This window comes from Mobula birostris, chromosome 19, assembly GCF_030028105.1.
Source record: "Mobula birostris isolate sMobBir1 chromosome 19, sMobBir1.hap1, whole genome shotgun sequence".
Classification (NCBI taxonomy): domain Eukaryota; kingdom Metazoa; phylum Chordata; class Chondrichthyes; order Myliobatiformes; family Myliobatidae; genus Mobula; species Mobula birostris.
Genome location: NC_092388.1, coordinates 59,228,602 through 59,255,578, shown reverse-complemented (window position 1 = coordinate 59,255,578; position 26,977 = coordinate 59,228,602). Strand labels below are relative to the sequence as shown.

The 26,977-nt window shown below is 42.8% G+C and overlaps 2 protein-coding genes across 6 annotated transcripts in view; one reads left to right on the top strand and one right to left on the bottom strand.

Annotated features, from left to right (window-relative positions):
- The window catches only part of lyrm4 (LYR motif containing 4), a 148,156-nt gene extending 134,322 nt beyond the window's left edge, over nt 1–13,834 (bottom strand). Inside the window, exon 1 of the mRNA XM_072283675.1 lies at nt 13,578–13,834. Coding sequence (XP_072139776.1) covers nt 13,578–13,663 — 86 coding nt within the window. The 5' untranslated portion in view covers nt 13,664–13,834. The remainder of the gene's footprint in view (nt 1–13,577) is intronic.
- The window catches only part of fars2 (phenylalanyl-tRNA synthetase 2, mitochondrial), a 425,604-nt gene continuing 412,273 nt past the window's right edge, over nt 13,647–26,977 (top strand). For 2 of the 5 annotated variants that reach the window (XM_072283668.1, XM_072283672.1), the window contains exon 1: nt 13,647–13,858. The gene's annotated coding sequence lies outside the window, so the exon portion shown is untranslated. The remainder of the gene's footprint in view (nt 13,859–26,977) is intronic. The other 3 variants (XM_072283673.1, XM_072283674.1, XM_072283671.1) reach the window with 2 other exon arrangements.

Genomic DNA, 26,977 nt, shown 5'->3' with positions numbered 1-26,977 from the left:
ATTGAATGGTGGAGCAGACTCGATGGGCCAGATGGCCTAAATCTGCTCCTATGTCTTATGGCCTAGTATAGGATTTTTTTTCATCCAGAGGATGTTTGGAGTTTGAAATGCACTGCTTGAGAAGATGCTGGAGGCATAAAGTTAGACAACAGTTAAGTATTCAGACAAGTACTTGAATTGCCATGGTATAAAAAGCAATGGAGCAAGAACTAGGGAATGGGATTAGTATAGATAGGTGCCAAAGGGTCTGCTTCTGTGCTCTATGACTCTAAAGTTGGAGAATTTTATATAGAGTCCAGAAAGCCACAACATGCTCAGATAGATGAGGTGCTGTTCTCAGACTTGCACTGGCCTTCATTGTGACCATACACAAGATCATAGACAAAGTAGGAATGATCAGGAATTTAAAACAGTAAGCTTGAAGTCACTTCTATGAAGTGCTCCACAAAGTGATCACCCAGAATCTTTGGTTTCTCCAGTGTAGAGGATGTTACATTATGAATGCAAGACACTAGAATGGAAGAAATGCAAGTTGAACTGCTACTTCACCTGGATTGTTTGGGTCCTTAGATGGGAAAGGAAGAGTGAAAGGACAGTGCATAGGAATTTTAAATAACCTTCTTGTTTGACTTACATTCTCCTACATTGAAGGTTTTGTATATAGCTCTCACTGTTTAAGATCCTGTAATTGACTTCCCTTTTCTTTGTTAAGTCTTTGGCCTGCTTTACCAAAATCTGAAATTATCCCAATCATCAGGCTTGGTGGTGTCATTACAAGTCTCACCTCAAGTTAATATTAACTTTTATTAACTTACAGCTTTGCCACTTATTGTGTTGTGTTTTTATGTTACACATATACACCTATTGTAAACTATACATTAGTTACTTAAATGTTAGCAAATGGTTACTGTCAAATCTTTTCATGCTATTTTTCCATTTGTCCTAACCACCTTACACCTTCATTATTGCATGTTTAGATTTAAGACTCCAGTTTCAGGCTAAAGTAAATGCCTTCTCCTCTATAAGTAAAATTCTATTATCACTCAATCAGTTATTTTGCCAAAATCATTTTCCACTGACAGTGAGTATCTTAATCCCAAAAAAAACTCAACTACTGCATTAATTTGAAAATTTCCTGCATCACCAGCCCCAGTTTATTGATTTCAGACATAATGAGAGACTAGGATAAGATTTATGAACTATTTCAATACATACCAGTGTACACTTTTAGAATAATATACTGGGAATGGAACTAATGCTTTTAACATAATCCCTGAGTGATACTTATCTGATAGTCCACCTAGATTCCACGGTTCTGTTGGAATATTAAAACTCTCTCTAAAGACAATTATTACTTAAATAGAAAATGTTCCATATCAAACCAGATTATTCTGTATCTGAGTAAAAAGGAAATCTTTCTGGATGTATTGCTAACTTGCTCAATGGTATGTGAAGTTCTCCATGCCAGTTTGCTCCTAGATTTGCAGAATTATTTTGCTTTAATTTAAATGAACGTTATATTTTTCCAATACAAGGAATATACAAGTTCCCGTGCAAGACTGTATACCTTGATTACACACTTAATTCAGATAATACGAGTAGATTGGAAGATTGAAAATACAATCTTGCAAGATAAATTACAAACCATTTTACCTCTTCTCTCATGGTTTAAGAACCTAGTTTTGGTACAAGCTTCAACTTTAAATTGTTGCTTTGACATATAGCAAACTAAGTATTTTTACAATACATGGTAGTTTAATCAGTACAATGCAGACAGTGATGCTGAACCTGTGGTTTGAGTTTTGATTGTCCATCTAATTTTAATTAGAATGCAATTATCCTAATTATCCTAAAGCTCTTGTATATTATGACGTGAAATGTAGAGCACAAACTCTGTAAAGCTGTTAACAGAATCACCAAGAAGAGGCCACCAACTACTCAAAATGAAAAGGTGAATCACTTGTTCTGCATTTATATGATCATGCAAACAAGAGAACATAAAGGAAAAGAGAGAGCAAGGCAGTCTGTAATATAGTCAATTTCTAGCACGTGTTGAATTTGAACATTTTAGTCAGGGCAGGAATAGGATGATTGCAATATGTTTTCATTACTCTTGTGTAAGGGGAGAAAGAACATATTTCAAGAACAAATGATCAAAAACTTCAAAAGCAGAAGCAACCAATTCAGGTCCAATATTCAACCTGGTTCATTTATTCAGGCAATTCCTCCAGAATATTCTCAAGATATATGTTATTACTTAACACTGTTAGATGCTGTAAATAAAGCTTTTATAATTAGCTTAGGATTTTTTAAAATAAAGTTTAAGACATCTCTCAGGAGTTTTAAAAAAAGTTAACTTGGATGATATAATAAGGTGAATCTTCCTGTGACAAGCAGTTCTGAAAAAAGTTCAGAACTGCTAGCATTTCATCAGATTGAAGAAAGCCCTGAATTTTGGTGCAGCCACTGCAAATCCAAGATTTATAGATTCATAAATGTTAACAGACTCTGCTTGATATCAAGAGGCAGAACCATGGTCTCATATTATATGAACCATCTTTCTGATCCACCTGGAGACGCAATTCACGAGGTGCCCACTTGGGCATACAAAATAATGAGAGGCATTGACAGCATTGATAATAATAAAAACATTTCCTCATGACAGGCACATAGGTTTAAGTGATGAGAAGAGGCTTACTGGATATCAGAGGAAAAATACTTTCACTCAGAGCGTGGTTGTAATCTGTCTGAGGGGGTGGTGAAGTCAGGTAGTCTCAAAAGATTCATGAACAACCTGGACAAGCATCTGAATTGCCAAGGCCACTGAGCCATGTCTCAAGTGCTGGTAAATGAGATGAGTATAGAATAATTCTTGATGGTCAGCATCAACGTGGTATGCTGAAGGACCTGTTGCTGTGAGACTGGCCCTTTGACCTGCCAGATCACAGATCACAAAAACTAATCTCATTTGGCCACATTAGGTCCAGATCCCACTAAGCCTTGTCTATGTAAGTGACTATCTACCTGCCTCTGAAGCATAGCGGTTATATCTGATTCCATCTGTCCTTAAGTGAGTTTGAGATATTAAACACTCTGAATTAAAAACTTAGTTATCCACTATCCCCTTGAAATGTCTTCTCACCTTAAATGCATGCTGTCTTGTTTTTGATATGGCTTTAATGGGAGAAAGACTCTGATTATCTAGGACTCATTTCAAAAGTGATTCATGAAAATGAGAAATGCAAGTCAAAGAAATAGGTCTTCAATTCAATTCATACATGCCACCCAAACTGCCTACTCGAGCTAGTCCCATCTGACTGTTTAGCATACATCCTTCTAAACATTTCCTATCCATGTACACATCTAAATATCTTATAAATTTTGTAACTGTGCCCACCTACACCACTTTGTCTGGAAGCTCATTCCACATCCCCATTACACCCTGTAAAATGGCTATTGCTCCATTGGTCCCCTTTAAATCTTTCCTCTCCTGGTGTAAATCTATGTTCTATAGTTTTAGACTCCCCAACATTTGGAAAAAAACTGTGTCTAGCCATTTGATCTTCACCCCTATTAATTTTATATATCTCAATAAAGTCACCCTCAGTATCCTTTCATCCAAGGAAATAAAACCTACCCTATCCAGTCTTCTCTTACAACTCAAACTCTCCAGTCCTGTGAATGTTTTCTGCGGTCTTTCCAGCTTAATTCCATCCTTCCTGTGGCTGGGTGATCAGAACTACACACAATTTATTTTACAAAAATATCATAATGAAGTGAAATGGTTTAAATTCTTTAGTATGTTATTAATAAGTTTTATTAGTTTATAATTAAAACAATTTTAAACTTTCAATGTTCCAGAGTGTTGGAAAGACAAAATTATTTAAAAAGCCTTACAATTATGATAGAAGCCAAAATCCTTCTTCATTCCTCACAACTCCCCTACCCCCAAGGAAAAAAACATTCTGGGGTGAAGACACCACCCAAAGCATGCTTGGAATTTGTACCCTGGCACCTGCCGCTACATTGTAAAGGAATAGCAAGATCCATTCTCTATCGTAAACTTAAGTAGGCTTGAGTGAGCAGAGAGCAGTGACCAAAACCACACTCCAGTTACTTCCGACATATGGAAGTTGGCAGTTAATTGGCTGCTGTAAATATAAATAGTCATTTAATGTCTGCGGGCAGTAGAATCTGGGAGTTACTGGGGATATGGAAAGAACAATATGGGGAGAATATGGGATGTCCCGATAGTGTAGTAGCTAGCGCAATGCTTTTGTAGCTTGGAGCATCAGAGTTTGGAGTTCAATTCTGGTACCGTCTGTAAGGAGATTCCACGTTCTCCCCATGTCTGCGTGGATTTCTACAAGGTGCTCTAGTTAGTGAAATTCTGTGGCAAAATATCAGTGAGAATTGATGTAACTTTTCCAAAGATGTCCAACTAGTAGGTTGATTGATCATTGTAAATTGTCCTGTGATTAGGCTGGTGTTAAATAGCTGGTTTGCTGGTCTGGTCGGCACTGTATTTCTAAATAAATAAATGAAGTGTGATTAGGATGAAAGATTGGATCATTAGATCTCTTGACTATCAGCTACATGGTACTTTGCTATCTTACATGGAATAGTTTTATGCTGCAGTTTTGCCAGGTTGGCAGCTCATTGAAATACACTTGCTGCTCCATCAGGAATGTACTTCATTTCTCATGTTCAGCTTGGTCAGAGGTCATGTTACCAAACTACCCTTCTTAATGGACACTGAAGTTTATTATCTGTCACATAAACTGCATTCCCGCCACGCTCAGTAAGAAGTTTGTATGTTCTTCCCGTGACTGCATGGGTTTCCCCAGGTGCTCTGTTTTCCTCCCACACTCGAAAGACATATGGGTTAATAGGTTAATTGGTCACACAGGTGTAAATGTGAGGCGTGGGCTTGTTGGGTCAGATTAGCCTATTACCATGCTGTATCTCTAAGTAACTAAAAATCCAACCAAAATCTGGAACCTTATTGCTTTCAGTTTCTTTCAAGAGTTGTAAACATGAAGAAGCATTGATTAGTCAGTTACAAGTCAGTCTTCACCTGCAAAGAAACATTGTGTGAAATAATTTACATGGTGTTGCATCTTCTCTGAGGGAATACATAACATTCACACAGGCAGTTTTTAGGACAAATGCAAATGAAGGAATTTCAAAAATAATTCAGTTTTGTGGGAAGTACATGGAGCTGCAAATTTTAAAAATGTGTGCTTATTTAGGACCTTTAATGTAGAAAAGTATCCCAAAGTGCTCTGCAGAAGCATAAAGTCAACAATTATAAATCCAAGGGAAAGGTGGAAGGGGTGGGTTTTTTGAAAACTCTCTTTAAAGGAAGAGTTGGGAATCCAGGAAAATCTTGTAGTGCAATTCCAGGTGCCATTGGTATGACAAAGATTGAGGTACATCATAAGAGGCCAAAGTTGCTAGAATACAACTCTGGGTTTTCAGTTGCTTGTTAAAACTGTTCGAAGTGGATGGATGTAGAAGATCTTGTGGTGCTATTTGAAGTGAAATAACATTTATTTCTCTACTGTGGACAGTGAGGGGAGAAAAGGAGAAGCAGCACCATTGTTATAACATTATTGAACAGTCTTGCTCAGACAACTGGCCACAATGCTGTAACTGCAATGAAATTGCCTTAGTATTTCATAAATGACATCTTTTTGCAATGGAGGCCAACCTCCATAACTAAAATATGCAAGTTTAATAAACAGCCCTGTGGTGGTCCAAGGCCAAAATAAAGATGAGAGGAATGAGCATCTTGACGCATTAGAATGCAGAACACAATGGTGTAGAATTGTGCAAACACCACAGACAGTATTAGAAACTTCAGAGACAAGAATCAAGTTAGCAAAATGGGACAGCATGAACTGCATTGCAGATGCTCTGAGGGCACACGAGGAGGAATATTCAAGTATCCAGATGATCAGCTACATTCCAGGAAAGCAGCACTCATCACAAGCTGAAGTCATGTAAAACACTTAACAATTACAACCAAATGAACCATGCATTGAAAACACAAGAACAAAGCAAGAGTCTTCTCACCAAGCTAGGATATAGAGGAGAAACACTGGAGGACAATGTCCAGGTTAAGCATATCAAAAGCTGAAAAGCTTTTATAGAGGCCAATACATTTCATTATTTTTTATATTACTTGTATCTAGACGCTAGCTTTTAATTTTCTGTTTAAATTTTAATTACTTTACTCTCACACATGCACAGCAAGGAAGTATTCCATTCTTCTTCCCCAGATCTACAGTGTGTAACATTAGAGTTAGCAGTACTTAATTACATCCACTATAACTTGCCTGACAGATTTTGTCTCAAATCCTCAAACTTCCTATTCCCATTTGTATAACTTACTACACTTCTTTAACTTGAGTTGTCTTTAAGCCTGTATTCCTATAGTCAAACTGTGAAAGTACTTAGAAAGCAGTCTGTTCAGCTACCTTGAGATTAACATTTACCAAATTCCACCAATCCAAGCCGTCAATCTCTGTCGTGAATAACTCTTGTTTATTTAAACTGGCTGAATTCTACTTTTTCTCTATCCTACATTTTTACCATTCTTCTTTTAGTCAACTCTGTAATTCACATCACCTTCAACACTTAATTACCAGGCCTTCAACTCTACCCTTAAGTATACTCTAGTTCACAATTACAGATCGTATTAAAATAGCCAAAAGATAAATTGAAGGAAATGTAGAAATCATTATAGATTCAATTCTCAGCATGTCCAACAAATACAGAGGACGATTGATATACTCACTTGATCTCAAACCAGAAGAAAGCACAATTCAATGATAGATGTAAAACAATACCAACCACTGTGTCCAAGTGAGCCTGCTGAGAGGCAAGTCAGAAGTACCAGAGAATGAAGAAAGAGATACTATGGAACTGATTATTGGAGTCAAGAAATCTTAACTGAATATAAAAAAGAGAATAGGCCTTTCAGCCCTTCATACCTCTCAGTCATTCAATTAAAATTGTGACTGGTCTTTAACCTCAGTGCAATTTTCCTGCATTTGTCCCTTGCTTCCCCTAATGCACAAAAATTTCTCCCCTTCTTGAACATAATTAGCCATTAACCTATCATAGCCATTTAGGCTACAAAATTCCAAAGGTAGATATTTTGTGGGTAAAGAAATTTCTACTCATCTCTGTCCAGAATGGCTGACCCCTTACTTTGAGAGTTGACTCCCTTTGTTTTCAACAGCTTAACTGGAGGATGACCTTTCTACATCCTGTAGGATTTTATGCATTTAATGACATGATCCTTCATTCTTTGAAATTCAAAGGCCCAGTCTGTTTAATTTTTCCTCACTCTTCCTAGAAATCAGCCTGGTGAATCCTCACTGCACTTAATCAGAAGTATTTTTTTGCAAAATAAGTGATTGAGACGTGAGGTTTTATACAAGATAGCTAGAAGATACACAAATTTAGTTATAAAAGTACAAAATAAATCTTCTGTGATTAAGATCAATCACTTTTTGCTTCTGCAGCTGGATTTGTTTATTCTCTTCCAAACATAATAGACTCTCTACATAACACTTCTTTCACCTGATCCTCTATGCCACAGCTGCACCAACTGCTTTTGATTCTATCTTTGATATGGCCGTTGATGATAATAACCCTAGTTCAGTTTTGTTCTTCATACGTCTTAAGCTTCACAAAATAGTGCAGATGCTGGATATCTGAAATGAAACAAAATGCCTCAGAAATTCTTGGGAATAGGGAAAAAAAGTTAACTTTTTAGGGTGAAGAAAACGAAACAAGCCTGAATGTGAGTGAAAGGGAATGGATGAAGCAATTTCAAAGTCAGCAATTGCTTGGAAGCAGGGAGAATAAGTAACATATTATAGGAAATGATTCTGCTACTTTGTTCCATATTTTATTTATATTCCATCAGCACTTTCTGCACTATTATCTTTCCATCAGATAATCTGTCTGGCTTAATCTTTGCTTCCTTGTCTGCTTTTCCTTCCTATGTTTGAAAATCCTTTCTTTAAAAAAAATTGCTAATTTTTCTTAGTTCTGGAAAAGTCATTGATCTGATACACTGTTTATGGCTGCTCAAATCAAGTTCACTGAAGTCACAAAATCCATGCTGACCGTACTTAGTTGAGTCCTGACGAAGGGTCTCGGCCTGAAACGTCGACTGTACCTCTTCCTAGAGATGCTGCCTGGCCTGCTGCATTCACCAGCAACTTTGATGTGTGCTGCCTGACCATACTTAATCCATTTACTGGCATTTGGTTCACAGCCTTTGATTATTAGAGACATAGATCAGAAAAACAAACAAATCATGTAAACAATAAATATAAGAAAATAACATCAGAACTGAAGTTCACAAAGGCAAGTCCACAGCCTCGAAGCCAGATATCACTGCAGTCCATCTATGAACCTGTTAGTTGCAGGCCACAGCCTCAGCCTAGCATGGAGATGAGTAAACCTTGCAGGGCAGTGAGCTGAACAACGGCCTGCCCCTCTCCTCTGTCCCCAACACCCTGACCTTTCCAATCTGGCCCGGCGCTTAAATCAGCCAGACCCCAGGTTGTTCCTCACTTGGACCTGGGCCCTGCCACTTTATATGCTCTTGGGCCTGAGCCTCGCTGCCTCAATTCAGCCTATACCCAACCTTAACAAGACTTAAATCAGCCAAACAGCACATCATTCCTTGCTCTCTGATCCAGGCCCCGCTGCCTTGGCTCTGCCTCACATCCAATTGCCTCCAAGTCCACTCCAGCATCTGCCAAACATTGGCTCATTCCCCACTCACAGGCTCAGTTTCTGCCACCTCAATTCTGTCTTTACCCACCATGACACAACCACCCTACACCTTTGAGACTTCAGTTAACACTGCAAAAATGCCAGTCATACAAGCTGTTCAAAAGTTCATCTCTGAAAGGGAAGCTGCAGGCTATTGATTGTAGTGAAAAAATGAGCTTAATACATAATTTGTGTCATAGTTTAATACATAGCTTGTGTAACACAGTGTCATGTGCTTTACTGAGACGTGGCTGCACGAGGACATACCCGACCAAAGCATTTCCATAGAGGGCTTCCAGACCGTTCGAGCTGACTGGAATTGCACTGAGAGCAGCAAGCATAAAGGAGGGGGGCTTGCAGTTCTGGTAAACAACAGATGGTGCAATCCTGGGCATATTACAATCAAGGAACGTGTTTGTAGCTTGAATATTGAACTTTTTGCTGTTGGACTCCGGCCATATTATTTGCCAAGGGAAATCTCGCGTGCAATTGTGGTTGTTGTGTACATCCCTCCCTCTGCCAACCCGACGTCGGCGTGTAACATCATTTACACCGTCATAGACAGATTACAAACCCGGCACCCGAGTGCCCTCATTACCATCTCGGGTGACTTCTACCATGTTACCATGGCTAGAACACTGCCCAACTTCACGCAGTATGTGAGCTGTACAACCAGAGGGGAGAGGACTCTGGATTTGATGTACGCTAACGTTAAGGATGCATACAGCTCCTCTCTCCTCCCCCCACTGGGAAGGTCAGCTCACAACTTGGTGCATCTAAAACCCTGCTACGTGCCTCTGGTGAAGAGTAAACCAGCAACCTCGAGGACAGTGAGAAAATGGACGGAGGAGGCTTATGAGACGCTCCAGGGTTGTTTTGGGGTGACAGACTGGCAGGCACTCTGTGAGCCACATGGAGAGGATATTGATGGGCTCACAGAGTGCATCACTGATTACATCAACTTCTGTGTGGACTGCAATGTTCTGACAAGAACTGTCCTTTGCTATTCAAATAACAAGCCATGGGTGACAAAGGACATCCTGAACGCTAAAAAGAGGGTGTTTAGAGATGGAAATAGGGAGGAGCTGAGGGCAATACAGAGGGACCTGAAAGCCAGGATCAGGGAGGCTAAAGACAGGTACAGGAGGAAGCTTGAGTGGAAACTCCAGCAGAACAACATGAGAGAGGTCTGGAGGGGGATGAGGACCATCATTGGGTTCTGGCAAACCAGCAACAGAAGAGCTGAAGGCAGTGTGGACAGGGCCAATGAACTTAACCTGTTCTTTAACAGATTTGACATTGTGGCCCTTGCCCATTCCCCACATGAACCATCTGTTGTCGGCCCCCAACCATCACATATTCCACTCTCCTCTCCTACCCCTCCTCACAGTCCCCCACCTGCCATGTATTCAACCTGAGCCTGAGGATCCGCAGGGTTCCTGTACTGTGGAAGACGTCCTGCCTCGTCCCTGTGCCGAAGACGCCACGCCCCAGCGGCCTCAATGACTACAGACTGGTGGCATTGACCTCCCACATCATGAAGACCCTGGAGAGACTTGTTCTGGAGCTGCTCTGGCCTATGGTCAGGCCACACTTAGATCCCCTCCAGTTCGCCGACCAGCCCCGACTAGGAGTTGAGGATGCCATCGTCTACCTGCTGAACTGTGTCTACGCCCACCTGGACAAGCCAGCGAGCATTGTGAAGGTCATGTTTTTTGACTTCTCCAGTGCGTTCAACACCATCCGCCCTGCTCTGCTGGGGGAGAAGCTGACAACGATACAGGTGGATGCTTCCCTGGTATCATGGATTCTTGATTACCTGACTGGCAGACCACAGTACGTGTGCTTGCAACACTGTGTGTCCGACAGAGTGATCAGCAGCACTGGGGCTCCACAGGGGACTGTCTTGTCTCCCTTTCTCTTCACCATTTACACCTCAGACTTCAACTACTGCACAGAGTCTTGTCATCTTCAGAAGTTTTCTGATGACTCTGCCATAGTTGGATGCATCAGCAAGGGAGATGAGGCTGAGTCCAGGGCTACGGTAGGAAACTTTGTCACATGGTGTGAGCAGAATTATCTGCAACTTAATGTGAAAAAGACTAAGGAGCTGGTGGTAGACCTGAGGAGAGCTAAGGTACCGGTGACCCCTGTTTCCATCCAGGGGGTCAGTGTGGACATGGTGGAGGATTACAAATACCTGGGGATACAAATTGACAGTAAACTGGACTGGTCAAAGAACACCGAGGCTGTCTACAAGAAGGGACAGAGCCATCTCTATTTCCTGAGGAGAGTGAGGTCCTTTAACATCTGCCGGATGATGCTGAGGATGTTCTACGAGTCTGTGGTGGCCAGTGCTAACATGTTTGCTGTTGTGTGCTGGGGCAGCAGGCTGAGGGTAGCAGACACCAACAGAATCAACAAACTCAATCGTAAGGCCAGTGATGTTGTGGGGATGGAACTGGACTCTCTCACGGTGGTGTCTGAAAAGAGGATGCTGTCTAAGTTGCATGCCATCTTGGTCAATGTCTCTCATCCTCTACATAATGTACTGGGTGGGCACAGGAGTACATTCAGCCAGAGACTCATTCCACTGAGATGCAGCACAGAGCATCATAGGAAGTCATTCCTGCCTGTGGCCATCAACTTAACAACTCCTCCCTTGGAGGGTCAGACACCCTGAGCCAATAGGCTGGTCCTGGACTTATTTCATAATTTACTGGCATAATTTACGTATTACTATTTAAATATTTATGGTTCTATTACTATTTATTATTTATGGTGCAACTGTAACAAAAACCAATTTCCCCCGGGATCAATAAAGTATGACTATGACTAATTTATAGTTTTATTTGTTGTCCAGCAAGTTGTTGCTATGCTTCACCAGTGACATCTTAAATCAGAACCAGATCCTAGGGTTTTGTGAGAAGATAGATATTGAGATGTTTCAACTCATGAGAGAGTCTCAAACAAGAGAAGGTAGTTATTAAATAAGGGAGCTGTCACTTAAAGCAGATTAGAGTCATATTGCACAAAACAGTCGTTTCAGCCTACCAAGTCCACATCAACCATCAAATTCTATGTACTAGTTCCATTACCAGCACTTGGTCCATAGCAACCTGAACTAACCATACCCGGCTTGGTGATTCAAGTACTTGGTTAGATACATTACATGCATAGGAATTCCTCCTTGCAGAGAATGCCAAAACTCTCGTATGCATTGCAGTACAAACCTGGCACCACAGGCAAACAATGAGAGCTCTGGCTTCAACTTTCATTGCTATGCCCATGACTATATAGCTTTATCTTCAATATTATAATTCCAAGCAAACTCATTTCCAAATTCCTAGATTTAGGACTCAACATCTCCCTTTGCAAATGGATGGTTGATTTCCTGACCAACAAACTCAAATCAATAAGGATAAGCAACAGCACAACCACCATAATTTCCCTCAACCCCTACTCTACTCCCTATACACCCACGACAGTGTGGTCCAATTCTGCTCTAACTCCATGTACAAGTTTGCAGATGACACCACCATTGTATGCCAAATAATAATGATGAATCAAACTACAACGTGGTCTTGAAGAGCTTAGTGGCACAGTGTCATGACAGCATTCCCTCTTTCAAAGTCAGCAAAACAAAAGAGCTGGCCATTGACTTCAGAAAATGGGGAGATGTACATATTCTTGTTTACATCAGTGGTGGTGAGGTCAAGACAGGTGAAAGCTTTGTATTCTTTAATGATCATCAACAATAGCATTATCTTCAATGAATCACAAAGACACCATGGCCAACAAAGCTCACCAATGATTTTACCATGTTAGAGCCTAAGGAAATCTGGCCCCTCTGACCCTCACTAATTTTTAGTGGTAGACCAGATAAGGCATTCTATCTAGATACATCATGGCTTGGTGTGGCGACTGTTGTGCCCATTACCACAACATACTGCCGAGCTGTGAACAAACTTCAGCACATCATGGAAACAAGCCTCCCTTCCATGGAATCTATTTAAACTTCTCGTTGCCTCAGTAAAGCAGCCAATATGCAGATAAATGCACCCACCCTGGTGATCCTTTCTTCTCTACCCTCCACCAGTCACCGAGCAGGAGGTACAAAAGCCACCTGACTCAAGGACTCAAGCATGGTATAATCTTAATCCTAACACAGTCACATAACCAAACCCAATTAAACTTAAGGCAGCTTTTCTTCTCCAAAAATCTCCTTCTTAAGCCCACCCTCTGCCACCTCCAGTTTAAATTCCATGCGGAATATTTTGGAGGATCAAGAACCAAGGACAGCATGTATCTTGTCTTTTTTTTCATCACTACAGTCTTTTACATAACTCTTTACAGAAAATTTCGACACAAACGCCCCAACACCCAAGCCCAACACAACTTTGATGAACACAGAGGAGGAATTTAGAAATCAGGGCCTCGGACCAAAACGTCAACTGTTTATCGCCTCCACAGACGCTGCCTGATTCGCTGAGTTCATCCAGCACTTTGCGTGTTGCTCAAGATTTCCAATATCTGCAGAATCTCTAATTTTTAAGAATTTTTAATTCTTTGATTAATACTTCTTGGGATCAGAATATATTGCCATTTGAATTTTTAATATTAAACGGCAAGGCAACTTTCACGTGTCCAACCTGCGAAATAACTGTGTTTTCACACCCTGACAGAGACACTATTTCATGTTTTAAAACACAACCAGCGTGATAATTAGAATATTTCTTCACAAAATGAAAACAAACAAAAATCGTTTTGTTTACCTATAATTGTAACTGGGAAATTTCTTGCTTTCTCTCAACATCGTCCTGTAGAGAGACAGCACCTCCCTGCTGCTGGGCGCCGCCATTTTCCTGCTCGGGACCTTCGAGCCGAGGCGACAGGACCCCGCGCGAGGGGGCCGCGGCCGCTGCCGGTTGAAAGGCAGTCGCGCGCTCCGAGCGGCGTCCCTCCCGCCCCCACTCTGTGACCGGCAAAGGCGGCGTGCTCCTATTGGCAGCCCGGGCTCAGCGAAGGGGGGACGCTGTTAGTCTTGTGGAGGGAGGTGAGTGAGTTAGTGAGTGTTCGGGTGCCGGCGACGTTATGAATATCGCACACACACACTCCCCACACCAATGGGAAGTTTGGTTCCAACTAGATCATTCGGTGTAGCTGGGAAAGCAGGGAGGAACTGTGGCGTTTCATATTTGTTGGAGGAAGTGGGCTGCCTGGAGTTCAGACAAACTATTCATCTCCGGGCGACACTAAAAAAAAACTCCTTTCTCTGGGTTTCTGAGTATTAAAACAAGGAGAACACGCCATTTTGCATTTACCCCACCAACCAAAGATACTATTCCCTTCCCTGTCGGCTTATCATTGAATGTACTTAAATGCATTTTTGGCCAGAAGCCTTTCAGAAACTGGTCTTGCATTGTAGGTCAGACAGCATTTATGGAGAGGTTGACGATCCTACATCAGGACTGCTGAATATAGTTAGCAGTTCAGGTAGCATCAGTGGGGAGAGAAAAACAAAGTTAGTGTTTCAGGTTGGTGATGTTCATTCAAACTCCAGTGTTAAAAACGTGCAGATAAAGGAAAGGGTGGAGAAAACAAAAGGAGTATTTGCAAGAGGATGGACTCTTAAGAGAGTGAGTGGCACAAATTGTCCACTGGTAATTAATGAAGATTTGTTAACTGCAACAATCTCTCTGAGAGAGATGCAAATGTAAATGAATCTTTGGTGCAGAAGGGAAAGAGGGTAGAAATAGGGGACTCTGTGGACATGAATGGGACACATCCACAGCATCTTGGAGAGGGAGGGAGAGCAGCCAGATGTCTTGGTACATATTGATACCAGTGACTTAAAGAAGAAAAGCAAAGAGGTCCTGAAAAGAGAATTTAGAGAGCTTGTTAGAAAGCTGAGCAGCAGGACCTCCCAGATAGTAATTTCTGGATTGCTGCCTGTGCCACGTGCCAGTGAGGTGAGAAACAGGATGATTTGGCAGTTTAATGTGTGGCTTAAAAGCTAGTGCAGGGGGCAGGGCTTCAGGTTTGTGGATCATTGGGATCTCTTCTGGGGGAGGTATGACCAGTTCAAAAGTGACGGGTTGCACCTAAACCCAAGGGGGACAATATTCTTGCAGGCAGGTTGGTTAGAGCTGTTGGGGAGATTTTAAACTAACTTGGCAGGAGGGTGGGAATTGGAGTGAAGGGACTCAGGATAGGACAAATGGTGAAAAAGCATAGACAGTGAGCAGTCAGAGTGTCAGGAAGGGCAGGCAGATGATAGGACAAAATTGCAGCCAGCAGGGTATGTATCATTGCATTAGGGATGCAGAATCAAAAAGGGTAGCAAATACAGTACTCAAAGTGTTATATCTCAGTGCACGGAATATGAGAAATAAAGGTGGATGATCTTGTTGCACTATTGCAAGATTATCAGGAATGATGATGTGGCCATCACTGAATCGTAGCTGGATGGTTGTAGTTGGGAACTGAATGTCCAAGGTTACATGTTGAATCGGAGGGATAGGAAGATCGGCAGAGGGGCTGTTGGTAAAGAATGGCATCAAATCAGTATAAAGATGTAACAGAGAATCAGAAGATGTTGAATCCTTGTGTGCAAGAAAGTGCAAGGATAAAAGGAACTTATGGCAGGATTCCCAACAGTAGCTGGGATGTGGACCACAGATTACAATGGGAAATAGAAAATATGTGTCAAAAGGGCAATGTTATGATAGTCATGGGAGATTTCAACATGCAGGTCGATTGGGGAAAATCAGGTTGGTAATGGATCTCAAGAGAGTGAGTGTGTTGAATGCCTATGAGATGGCTTTTTGGAGCTGTTTGTTATTGAGCCTACTAGGGGATCAGCTATACTGGATTGGGTGTTATGAAATGACATCGCTGAAACTCTTTACACACCTGTCCTTGTAAATGCCCTGAATCGTGGGAAGTTCACAACTACAGATGTGCTGGGCTGTCCACACCACTCTCTGCAGAGTCCTGTGATTAAGGGAGGTACAGTTCCCAGACCAGGCAGTTATGCTCTTAATTGTGCCCCTGTAGAAAGTTCTTAGGATTTAGGGGCCCATACCAAACTTGCTCAACCGTCTGAGGTGAAAGAGGTGCTGTTGTGCCTTTTTCACCACACAGCTGGTGTGTACGGACCACATAAGGTCTTCGGTAATGTGGATGCTGAGGAACTTAAAGCTGTTTACCCTCTCAGCCCCAGATCCATTGATGTCAATAGGGGTTAGCCTGTCTCCATTTTTCCTGTAATCCACAACCAACTCCTTTGTTTTTGTGACATTCAGGGAGAGGTAGTTTTATTGACACCACTGTGTCAGAGAGATGACTTCTTCCCTGTAGGCCACCTCGTTATTATTTGAGATTAGGCCAATCAATGTAGTGGCGTTGGCAAATTTAATTAGCAGATTAGAGCTGTGGGTGGCGATACAGTCATGGGCATACAGGGAGTAATGGAGGGGATTCAGTACGCAGTCTTGGGGGGCTCCTGTATTGAGAGTCAGAGGGTTGGAGGTGAGGGAGCCCACTCTTACAACTGACTGGTGATCTGATAGGAAGTCCAGGATCCACCTGCACAAGATAGGGTCAAGGCCAAGGTCTCTGAACTTCTGTTGAGCCTGGATGGAACTATGATGTTGAATGCTGAACTGTAGTCCAAGAACAGCATTCTCACATAAACATCCTTCTTCTCCAGATGTGTAAGGGTATGTAGAGCTATGGCTATTGCGTCCTCTGTCGGTTGGTTGTGTCGGTAGGCAAATTGTAGGGGGTCCAGCTTAGGTGGTAGCAAGCTGCAGATGTAATCCTTGACCAGCCTCTCAAAGCAGTTGTTTATAAATGAGGTGAGTGTGACAGGACGCCAGTCGTTCAGGCGTGTTACCTTGGTCTTTTTTGGTACAGGGACAATGGTGGATAATTTGAAGTAGGAGGGCACTCTGTACTGGGAGAGGGGGAGATTAAAAATATCAGTGAACACACCTGCCAGTTGTGCTGCGCAGACCCTGAGTACATGCCCTGGGATGCCATCCGGTCCCGCTGCCTTGTGACTGTCTAGTCGTTGGAAGCATCTGCGTTCCTCAGCCTCAGAGATGACCAGGTTGCAGGTTGTAGCGGTGGCTTTCCTCTGAGGCTCAGAGTTAGTGACATCGAACTGAGCATAAAAGCGATTGAGTTCATTTGGGAGAGAGGCCGCAATGTTGGCGCCACAGTGTTTGGCTCTGAAGTCTGTGATGGTATGTAATTGTTGCCACAAGTCATGTGCGCTTTTCGTTGTTAATCTTAACTCCATCTTGTCCCTATGTTATTGTTTCGCAGCCTTGATACCTTTGCGCAGATCATAGCTGCTTTTCTTGAGCTCTAGTTGATTGCCAGCGATGTAAGCTCGATGTCGCGCTGTAAGTGCTGCTCGCATGGAACTATTGATCCAGGGTTTCTGGTTTGGGAGGACCCTGACTGACTTCTGTGGGACAACATCGTTGATGCACTTCCGGATGAAGCTCATGACTCCATCAGTCCGCTTGGAGACATCCTCATCATGGAAGACATTCCAGTAGACATCATCGAAGCAGTCCTGCAGTATGGAGGCCAATTGGTTGGACCAACAGTGGACGGCTTTAACCATGGCCACCTCTTGATTCAGCTTCTGCCTGTACGTTGGCAAAAGCAGGATCGAAGAGTGATCTGATTTTCCAAAAGCTGGGCGAAGGAGACCTTTGTAGGCATTGTGGAAGGGAGTGCAGGAGTGGTCAAGTGTGTTATCTCCACGAGTGCTCACCTGGATGTGCTGACAAAACTTTGGAGAGACTTTCGTCAGCGACATACAATTAAAGTCACCGGCGACAATGAAGGCAGCCTCTGGGTGTGTAGTCTCCAGTGTGTTAATGGTCTCGTACAATTCCTTGAGAGCCGCGTCAGTATCAGCCTGCGGTGGAATGTACACCGCTGTGATGATAACAGCCGTGAACTCCCGAGGCAGCCAGTAGGGTCTGCACAGCAGAACTAGGTATTCCAGGTCTGGGGAACAAAAGGATTTGAGTGCTTGCACATTCTAGGGGTTGCACCAAGTATTGTTGGCCTTGAAGCATACCCGTCCTCCTTTACTCTTCCCAGTGAGGTTTTTTGACCTGTCCACCTGGAACAGGGAGAACCCAGAAGGTTTGATAGCATCATCTGGTATCTCCTCTGTCAGCCAGGTCTCCACAAAGCACAAACAGTTGCATTCCTTTATTTCTGCTGATAGGAGATTCTGGCTCTCAGTTCACAAAGCTTGTAATCCAGGGACTGAATGTTAGCCAGGAGAACGCTAGGGAGCAGCGGCCGGTTTGCATACTATCTTAGCCTCACCAGGACGCCGGGCCTTCTCCCTTGTCTCCGGTGCTTCTTCCGAGGTACTGGCGGTGTAAGAGATGAGTCTCCCATGCATCATGCAAGCAGGGTATCCCAGTGTAGAAAAGGCAGCAGGTAGTGTTGAGGAAACAGGTAAGCTACAGAAGGACGTAGACAGATTAGGAGAATGGGCAAGAAAATGGCAAATGCAATACAATGTGGAAAATGCATGGTCATGCACTTTGGTAGTAGAAATAAATGTGCATACTAATTTGTAAACGGGGAGAAAATCTAAAAATCTGAGACGCAAAGGGACTTGGGAGTCCTTGTGCTGAACACCCTAAAGGTTAACTTGCAGGTTGAGTTGGTGAGGAAGGCAAATGCAATGTTAGCATTCATTTCAAGAGGTCTAGAATACAATAGCAGGGATGTGATGCTGAGGCTTTATAAGGCACTGGTGAGATCTCACCTTGAGTATTGTGAACAGTTTTGGGCCCCTCATCTTATAAGAGATGTGCTGGCGTTGGAGAGGGTCCAGAGCAGGTTCACAAGGATGATTCCAGGAATGAAAGGGTTATTATACAAGGAACGTTGATGGTTCTGGGGCTGTGCTCGCTGGCATTTAGAAGGATGAGGGGGGATCTCATTGAAACCTTTCAAATGTTGAAAGGCGTAAACAGAGTAGATGTGGAAAGGATGTTTCCCATGGTGGGGGAGTTGAGGAAAAGAGGGCACAGCCTCAGGATATAGAGCGTCAATTTAAAACAGAGATGCGGAGAAATTTCCTTAGCCAGAGGATGGTGAATTTGTGGAATTTGTTACCACAGGCATCTGTGGAGGCCAGGTTGTTAGTTGTATTTAAGGCAGAGCTTGATAGTTTCTAAATTGGACACAGCATCAAAAGTTATAGGGAGAAAGCTGGGGAGTGGGGCTGGGAGGGCAAAAAAGGTTCAGCCGTGCTTGAATGGTGGAGCAGACTTGATTGGCTAAATGGCCTAATTCTGCTCTTATGTCTTATGGTCTTAGAAGATAAATGAGGATAAAATAGAAAGGAAAATTTGAAATAAAAGAAAATGATAGGAATACTAGCAGATTGGGCAGCATATGTGGAAAGTGCAAAGTTGAATTATTGCTGCAGGTTAATTTTAAATCAGAACTGGATCTATCTCAGAATGAATAGGCCAGTTATGTGAAATTGTTGAGCAACGTGCACAGAAAATGCTGGAGGAATTCAGCAAGTCAGGGAACAGCTCTGAAGGGGAATAACCACTCCACATTTCAGGCTGAGACCCTTCATCGAGATGGGAAAGGGAGGCAGGAAGACATCAGAATAAGAAAGTGGGCGAGAGGAAAGGAATACAAGCGGGCAGGTGAGGGGGGAGGTGAGTGAGTGGGGGATAGGGATGAAGTAAGAAGCTGGGAGGGGATAGTTGGATGAGATAAAGGGCTGAAGGAGGAATCAACCCCTTCCTCCCTCAGCTTTTTCTTCAGCCCTTTACCAATCGCCTTCTCAGCTTCTTGAAGTGAACTCAGCTCCAAGTTTAGAAATTTAACTTTAGATTTCTCATTGCCTATTCATTATTCTAAATTTATGATCCAGTGATCTAACTAACCAACTGAATATTCCACATTGTCAGCCAAATGGTGTTGTTGTAGTTGGAGATGTGGCTAATTATGGAGTTGTCCATTTCCATGGCAATATTCAAATTCTTAAGCATTTCATTTTAGACTGTTAGTTACTGCCCAAGGTAATTTAAGGCATTCTCAACAGTGCTCTCCAACAGCACCAACAACCTACTCAGTTTGGGTTTTGCTCAGAACGCACAGATTCTTGGCTGTCAAACTAAACAGTGAGTCAGTGAATAAGAATAAATTGTTGATTTTATTTCTAAGGAACAAGATATGCCAAAAGGACTAGGTATCTGTGGGAGAAAATGAGGAGTGGGAGTGGATTTCTGGATGATAAATTTAGATTAGCAATGGATATATTGAGATAGTTCTTCCACTTGGTGTTTCAAATCTTATTATTGACATTCCGTTGTCTTTTAGACTGGCCATGTTCTTGACATCTCCTCCTTTAGTTTGCTGGTTAATTGTTCACTGAATGCAGCAGGCCTATATACCTTTGATCTAATTGTTTGTGGGATGACCTGGCTCTGTCTCTTGAATGCTGCTAGTTCTGTGTGGTGCACATGTACTACAGTGTTGCAGTGTCAAGAAATGAAAATAAAAAAAAACTGCAGATGTTGGAAATCTCATCAAAACTCGGAAAGCTCACCTGGTTAGGCAGCATCTATGGAAAGAGCAACAGAATTGGCATTTCAGGTTGAAGATCGTTCATTGGAACTGGTAAAGCAACCAAAACAAGTAGATTTAGGTTGCAGAGAAGTTTGGGGAAGGATGGCAAGGATAAAGAGGATATTGCTGGTAAGGTGAGGCTAAGAATATTGTTTTTGGTTTATTATTGTCACATGTACAGTGAAAAGCTTGTCTTGCATATTATTCAGACAGATCAAGTCATTACACAGTGCATTGAGAAAGAAAAAGGGAAAACATTGCATAGTAAAGTGTAAAAGCTACTGAAAAAGTCCTGTGCAGGTAAACAATAAAGTGCAAAATCATAATGAGGTACATGGTGAGGCCAATAATTCATCTTATTGTACACGAGGTCTGTTTGACAGTGCTAACAGTGGGGTAGAAGGTGTCCTTGAGCCTGGTAGAATGTACTTTTAGGCTTCTGTGTCTTCTGCCCAATAAGAGGGGGATTGAAGAGGGATGGGTGGGGGTCATTGATTATGCTGGCTACTTTACTCAGGTTGTGAGAAGTATAGGTAGAGTCCGTAGAGGGGAGGCTGATTTCTGTGATGTTCTGAGCAGTGTCCACAACTCTGCAGTTTCTTGTGGTCACTTGTAAAGCAGTTGCCATGCCAAGTTTTGGAGCAATACATAGAGGTACCAACTGGAGAAGGGGCAGTGTTGGATCTCTGTTAGGGAATGAGATAGGTCAGGTGACGGAGCTTTGTGTTGGGGAGCACTTCGGGTCCAGTGATCACGATATCATTAGTTTCAATATAATTATGGAGAAGGATAGGACTGGACCTAGGATTGAGATTTTTGATTGGAGAAAGGCTAACTTTGAGGAGGTGCGAAAGGATTTAGAAGTAGTGGATTGGGACAATTTGTTTAATGGGAGGATGTAATAGAGAAATGGAGGTCATTTAAAGGTGAAATTTTGAGGATGCAGGATCCTTTTGTTCCTGGCAGGTTGAAAGGAAAGGTTAAAAGTTTGAGAGAGCCGTGGTTTTCAAGGGGTAATGGAAACCTGGTTCGGAAAAAGAGAGGGATCTTCAATAAATATAGGCAGCTTGGAGTAAATGAGGTGCTTGAGGAATATAAAGAATGTAAAAAGAATCTTAAGAAAGAAATTAGAAAAGCTAAAAGAAGATATGAGGCTGCTTTGGCAAGTAAGGTGAAAATAAATCCAAAGGGTTTCTACAGTTATATTAATAGCAAAAGGATAGTGAGGGATAAAATTGGTCCCTTAGAGAATCAGAGTGGATGGCTATGTGTGGAGCCAAAAGAGATGGGGGGAGATTTTGAACAATTTCTTTTCTTCGGTATTCACTAAGGAGAAGGATATTAAATTGTGTAAGGTAAAGGAAACAAGAAGGGTAGTTATGGAAAGTATGACGATTAAAGAAGAGGAAGTACTGGTGCTTTTAAGGAATATAAAAGTGGATAAGTCTCCGGGTCTGGACAAGATATTCCCTCGGACCTTGAGGGAAGTTAGTGTGGAAATAGCAGGGGCTCTGACAGAAATATTTCAAATGGCATTAGAAACGGGGATGGTGCTGGAGGATTGGCGTATTGCTCATGTTGTTTCATTGTTTAAAAAGGATTCTAAGAGTAAACCTAGCAATTATCGGCCTGTGGGTTTGACGTCAGTGGTGGGTAAATTGATGGAAAGTATTCTTAGAGATGGTATATATAATTATCTGGATAGACAGGGTCTGATTAGGAACAGTCAACATGGATTTGTGCGTGGAAGGTCATGTTTGACAAATCTTATTGAGTTTTTTGATGAGGTTACTAAGAAAGTTGACGAGGGTAAAGCGGTGGATGTTGTCTATGTGGACTTCAATAAGGCCTTTGACAAGGTTCCACATGGAAGGTTAGTTAGGAAGGTTCAATCATTAGGCATTAATATCGAAGTAGTCAGAAGGATTCAGCAGTGGCTGGATGGGAGACACCAGATAGTCGTGGATAACTGTGTGTCAGATTGGAGGAGGGTGTCTAGTGGTGCGCTTCAGGGATCTGTACTGGGTCCAATGTTGTTTGTCATATATATTAATGATCTGGATGATGGGGTGGTAAATTGGATTAGTAAGTATGCAGATGATACTAAGATAGGTGGAGTTGTGGATGATGAAGTAGGTTTTCAAAGCTTTCAGAGAGATTGGCCACCACAGACTCGTAGAACATCCTCAGCATCGTCCAGCATGTGTTTAAGGACCTCAGTCTCCTCAGGAAATAGAGATGGCTCTGACCCTTCTTGTAGACAGCCTCAGTGTTCTTTGACCAGTCTAGTTTATTGTCAGTTCGTATCTCTAGGTATTTGTAATCCTCCACCATGTCCGCACTGACCCCCTGGATGGAAACAGGGGGTCACCGGTTAGCTCTCCTCAGGTCTACCACCAACTCCTTAGTCTTTTTCACATTAAGCTGCAGATAATTCTGCTCACACCATGTGACAAAGTTTCCTACCGTAGCCCTGTACTCAGCCTCATCTCCCTTGCTGATGCATCCAACTATGGCAGAGTCATCAGAAAACTTCTGAAGATGACAAGACTCTGTGCAGTAGTTGAAGTCCGAGGTGTAGATGGTGAAGAGAAAGGGAGACAAGACAGTCCCCTGTGGAGCCCCAGTGCTGCTGATCACTCTGTTGGACACACAGTGTTGCAAGCACACGTACTGTGGTCTGCCAGTCAGGTAATCAAGAATCCATGACACCAGGGAAGCATCCACCTGCATCGCTGTCAGCTTCTCCCCCAGCAGAGCAGGGCGGATGGTGTTGAACGCACTGGAGAAGTCAAAAAACATGACCCTCACAGTGCTCGCTGGCTTGTCCAGGTGGGTGTAGACAGGGTTCAGCAGGTAGACGATGACATCCTCAACTCCTAGTCGGGGCTGGTAGGCGAACTGGAGGGGATCTAAATGTGGCCTGACCATAGGCTGGAGCAGCTCCAGAACAAGTCTCTCATGGTAAATGGTAGGGCATTGAAGAATGCTATAGAACAGAGAGATTGAGGAATAATGGTGCATAGTTCCTTGAAGATGGAATCTCATGTGGATAGGGTGGTGAAGAAAGCTTTTGGTATGCTGGCCTTTATTAATCAGAGCATTGAGTATAGGAGTTGGGATGTAATGTTGAAATTGTATAAGGCATTGGTAAGGCCAAATTTGGAGTATTGTGTACAGTTCTGGTCACCAAATTATATGAACGATGTCAGTAAAATTGAGGGAGTACAGAGGAGGTTTACTAAAATGTTGACAACAGGAATTCTGCAGATGCTGGAAATTCAAGCAACACACATCAAAGTTGCTGGTGAACGCAGCAGGCCAGGCAGCATCTCTAGGAAGAGGTACAGACGAAGGTTCTCGGCCTGAAACGTCGTCTGTACCTCTTCCTAGAGATGCTGCCTGGCCTGCTGTGTTCACCAGCAACTTTGTTGTGTGTTACTAAAATGTTGCCTGGGTTTCAGCTCCTAAGTTACAGAGAAAGGTTGAACAAGTTAGGTCTTTATTCTTTGGAACGTAGAAGGTTGAAGGGGGACTTGATGGAGGTGTTTAAAATTATGAGGGGGATTGATAGAGTTGACGTGGATAGGCTTTTTCCATTGAGAATGGGGGAGATTCAAACAAGAGGACGTGAGTTGAGAGTTAAGGGGCAAAAGTTTAGGGGTAACATGAGGGGGAACTTCTTTACTCAGAGAGTGGTAGCTGTGTGGAACGAGCTTCCAGCAGAAGTGGTTGAGGCAGGTTCGATGTTGTCGTTTAAAGTTAAATTGGATAAATATATGGACAGGAAAGGAATGGAGGGTTATGGGCTGAGTGCAGGTCGGTGGGACTAGGTGAGAGTAAGAGTTCGGCACAGACTAGAAGGGCTGAGGTGGCCTGTTTCTGTGCTGTAATTGTTATATGGTTATATAAGTTGTACGCATTTAGACAGAATGTTTTCTGGTGATGCAACAATAAAAATTGGTAAGGGCTGATGAGGACATGCCAGAACTCTTTAGCTTTTGGAAGATGTCAAGGCGTGGTGAGCTTTACCTGACTCTGGTGACTCTGCTGTTAGGCCAGGCCAGGCCAGGCCACTACTGACATTCTCTCCTAGGAACTTGAAGCTCTCAGCCTCAACACTGTTGATGTAGATGGAGCATGTGCTTCACCTCCTTCCTAAAGTCAATCACCAACTCTTTCATTCCTCTGACATTCAGGGAAAGGTTGCCATGACATCAAGTTACTAAGCTCTATCTTCTTCTGTACTCCAACTTATTTTGTTATTTGAGATACAAACCGTTATGTAAACTTGTAGATAGTTAGGGTAGAATTTGGCCACACAGTCATGAGTGTACAAGGAGTAAAGTAGGGGCTTAAGACACAACCTTGTGGAACACCAGTGTTTAAAAAAATAATCATGCCAGAGATTTTGCTGCTGATCTTGAGTGATTTTGGTCTGTTGGTCAGGAAGTCAAGTTACAGCGAGAGGCTTTGACTCCTACAGCTCAGAGTCTGGTGATGAGTTTGCTTGGAATAATAGTAATGAAGGCAGAGGTCCTCCGTTGACCATGGATATTGCATCCCAGCTGTCTACATGATACACAAACCATTACGCAAGCTGGGGCAGTATGATATGTAGAGCAAGCTGTTGCCCATGCAGCAAATTCCTCCCTCTCTATGCAGCTGATGAATCCAAAGGAACAGTAGACACTGATTCAGTTTGGCACCAGTGGTGTCGCAGGAATTGCAAGTCAGGGTCGAACTCAACGTAGATTGCCATAGGGACTCCAGCTTTGGGTTTTTCTTTGGGGTTTACTCCCAGTGGCTTCCCCCTGAGTGGGTATAGCCGCAAGGTAGCAAAGGTTTGAGATCAGAGCTTTCCTTCTAGATGAGCTGGCAACTCCAGCTGATGATCCGCCTCTGCCCAAAGCAACTGATTTTAAGGTACCAGGAGCCCACCTTTGCCTCTTCTCTTGCAGTAGAAATGATTCCGCCGGGCCGGCTGGTGGCGCAATGACATCAGCGCTGGACCCAGGAGTGGAGGTTCCTGGGTTCGAAACCAGTCGGGTCCGCTCCCGAGTACGCTTTCCATCCGTGCCGGGTTGAGTGTGGAGATCACAACTCGACCTCATAAAATAAAGGAAAAAATACTGTGAAATGTCCATGTGAGGAGTGGCGCATCTCTCCCTCTCTCCCTCTCTCCCTCTCTCCCTCTCTCCCTCTCTCCCTCTCTCCCTCTCTCCCAGAAAGCCATGAAAAAGACATCAACAAGGATGCACACACGCACAGACTCGCACGCACGCAGGCACATGCCAAAAAAAAAGAATGATTCTGCCAGGCTTAGTAGTTAGGCCACACATGAAGGCCAGGAGCTGGACTTGGTTGTCAGAAGCTACTTGAGATGCGTGCCATTGGGAACATTTAATAGGTAGTTGGATCTTACCTCCACTACCTCCCCTGGCTATAAGGAACCTTGAAGACAGAATTGTAGTCAATAAACAGTAGTCTGATGTAGGTGTCTTTTGTCCAGAGAATTCAGGGATGCGTGTAGGACTACATAAATGGCATCTGCTGTAGACCTGTTTCGATGGTAGGCAAATTGCAGTGGGTTGAGGTTGTCTGGAAAGCTGGAGTTGATGCGTGCCATGGCTCGCCTTTCGAAGCACTTCATGATGGTCGATATCTGAGGCACTGGTTGGCAGTCGTTAAGACGCATTATCTTGTTTTCCTTGAGTACCAGGATGATAGTGGTCTTAAAGTAGGGGTGAACCACAGCCTGAAACAGGTAGAGGTTAAAATGTCTGAAAATACCTCTGCTAGCTGATCTGCACAGGCTGTAAGGATCTTAGGTCTTCTGGCTGATGGGTTAATGGAGCAGTTAGTGAAAATACAAGAAAAAGGGACATAAAGTGTGAAATGGAGGTCTGTAGCACTTGCCCAGGAGGTCGTGCCATGTATATGTGAAAGAAATTATCTGTTGTAAACTTTAATATTGAGTCTGAAAGGCTGCAAACTGCCCAGATGGAAGATGAGGATGTTCCCTAAGTTTATATTTTATCCCCTTGGCAATCCTGGCCTCGTCCATCTAGAGATATTTCCTTTCTCTTATCATCTTTCTCTCTTCCTCTGTGTCATAAACAAACTGATTTTATCACTTCCCGAGTTCTGATGAATAGTAGCGTCTTGGACCTAAACCATTGTCTCTCTTTCCACAGTTGCTGTCTGATCTACTGATTCTAAAATGTTGCCTAATTTTGCTAACCCATGGGAAATTTCAAATGTGATAATACGAGAAAGGATTTCACTATGATCTGTTAGAATAGTGGGATAACTTTGAGGGAATAAATGGCCTGCTTATTTTTCCATGTTTGGAAACACTAGAAAATTTTTTTGCATGTTTGAGGATTCTTGCTATTTGAGATTGGGATTCTTTTTAGAAACTCTTCTAGCTAAAAAATGTATACTTTAATACAATATAGTTGTAAACACAGCGTATAGCCCAGACTGACATTGACCTGATATGTGGCACAATAGTGGTTATTGCATGATG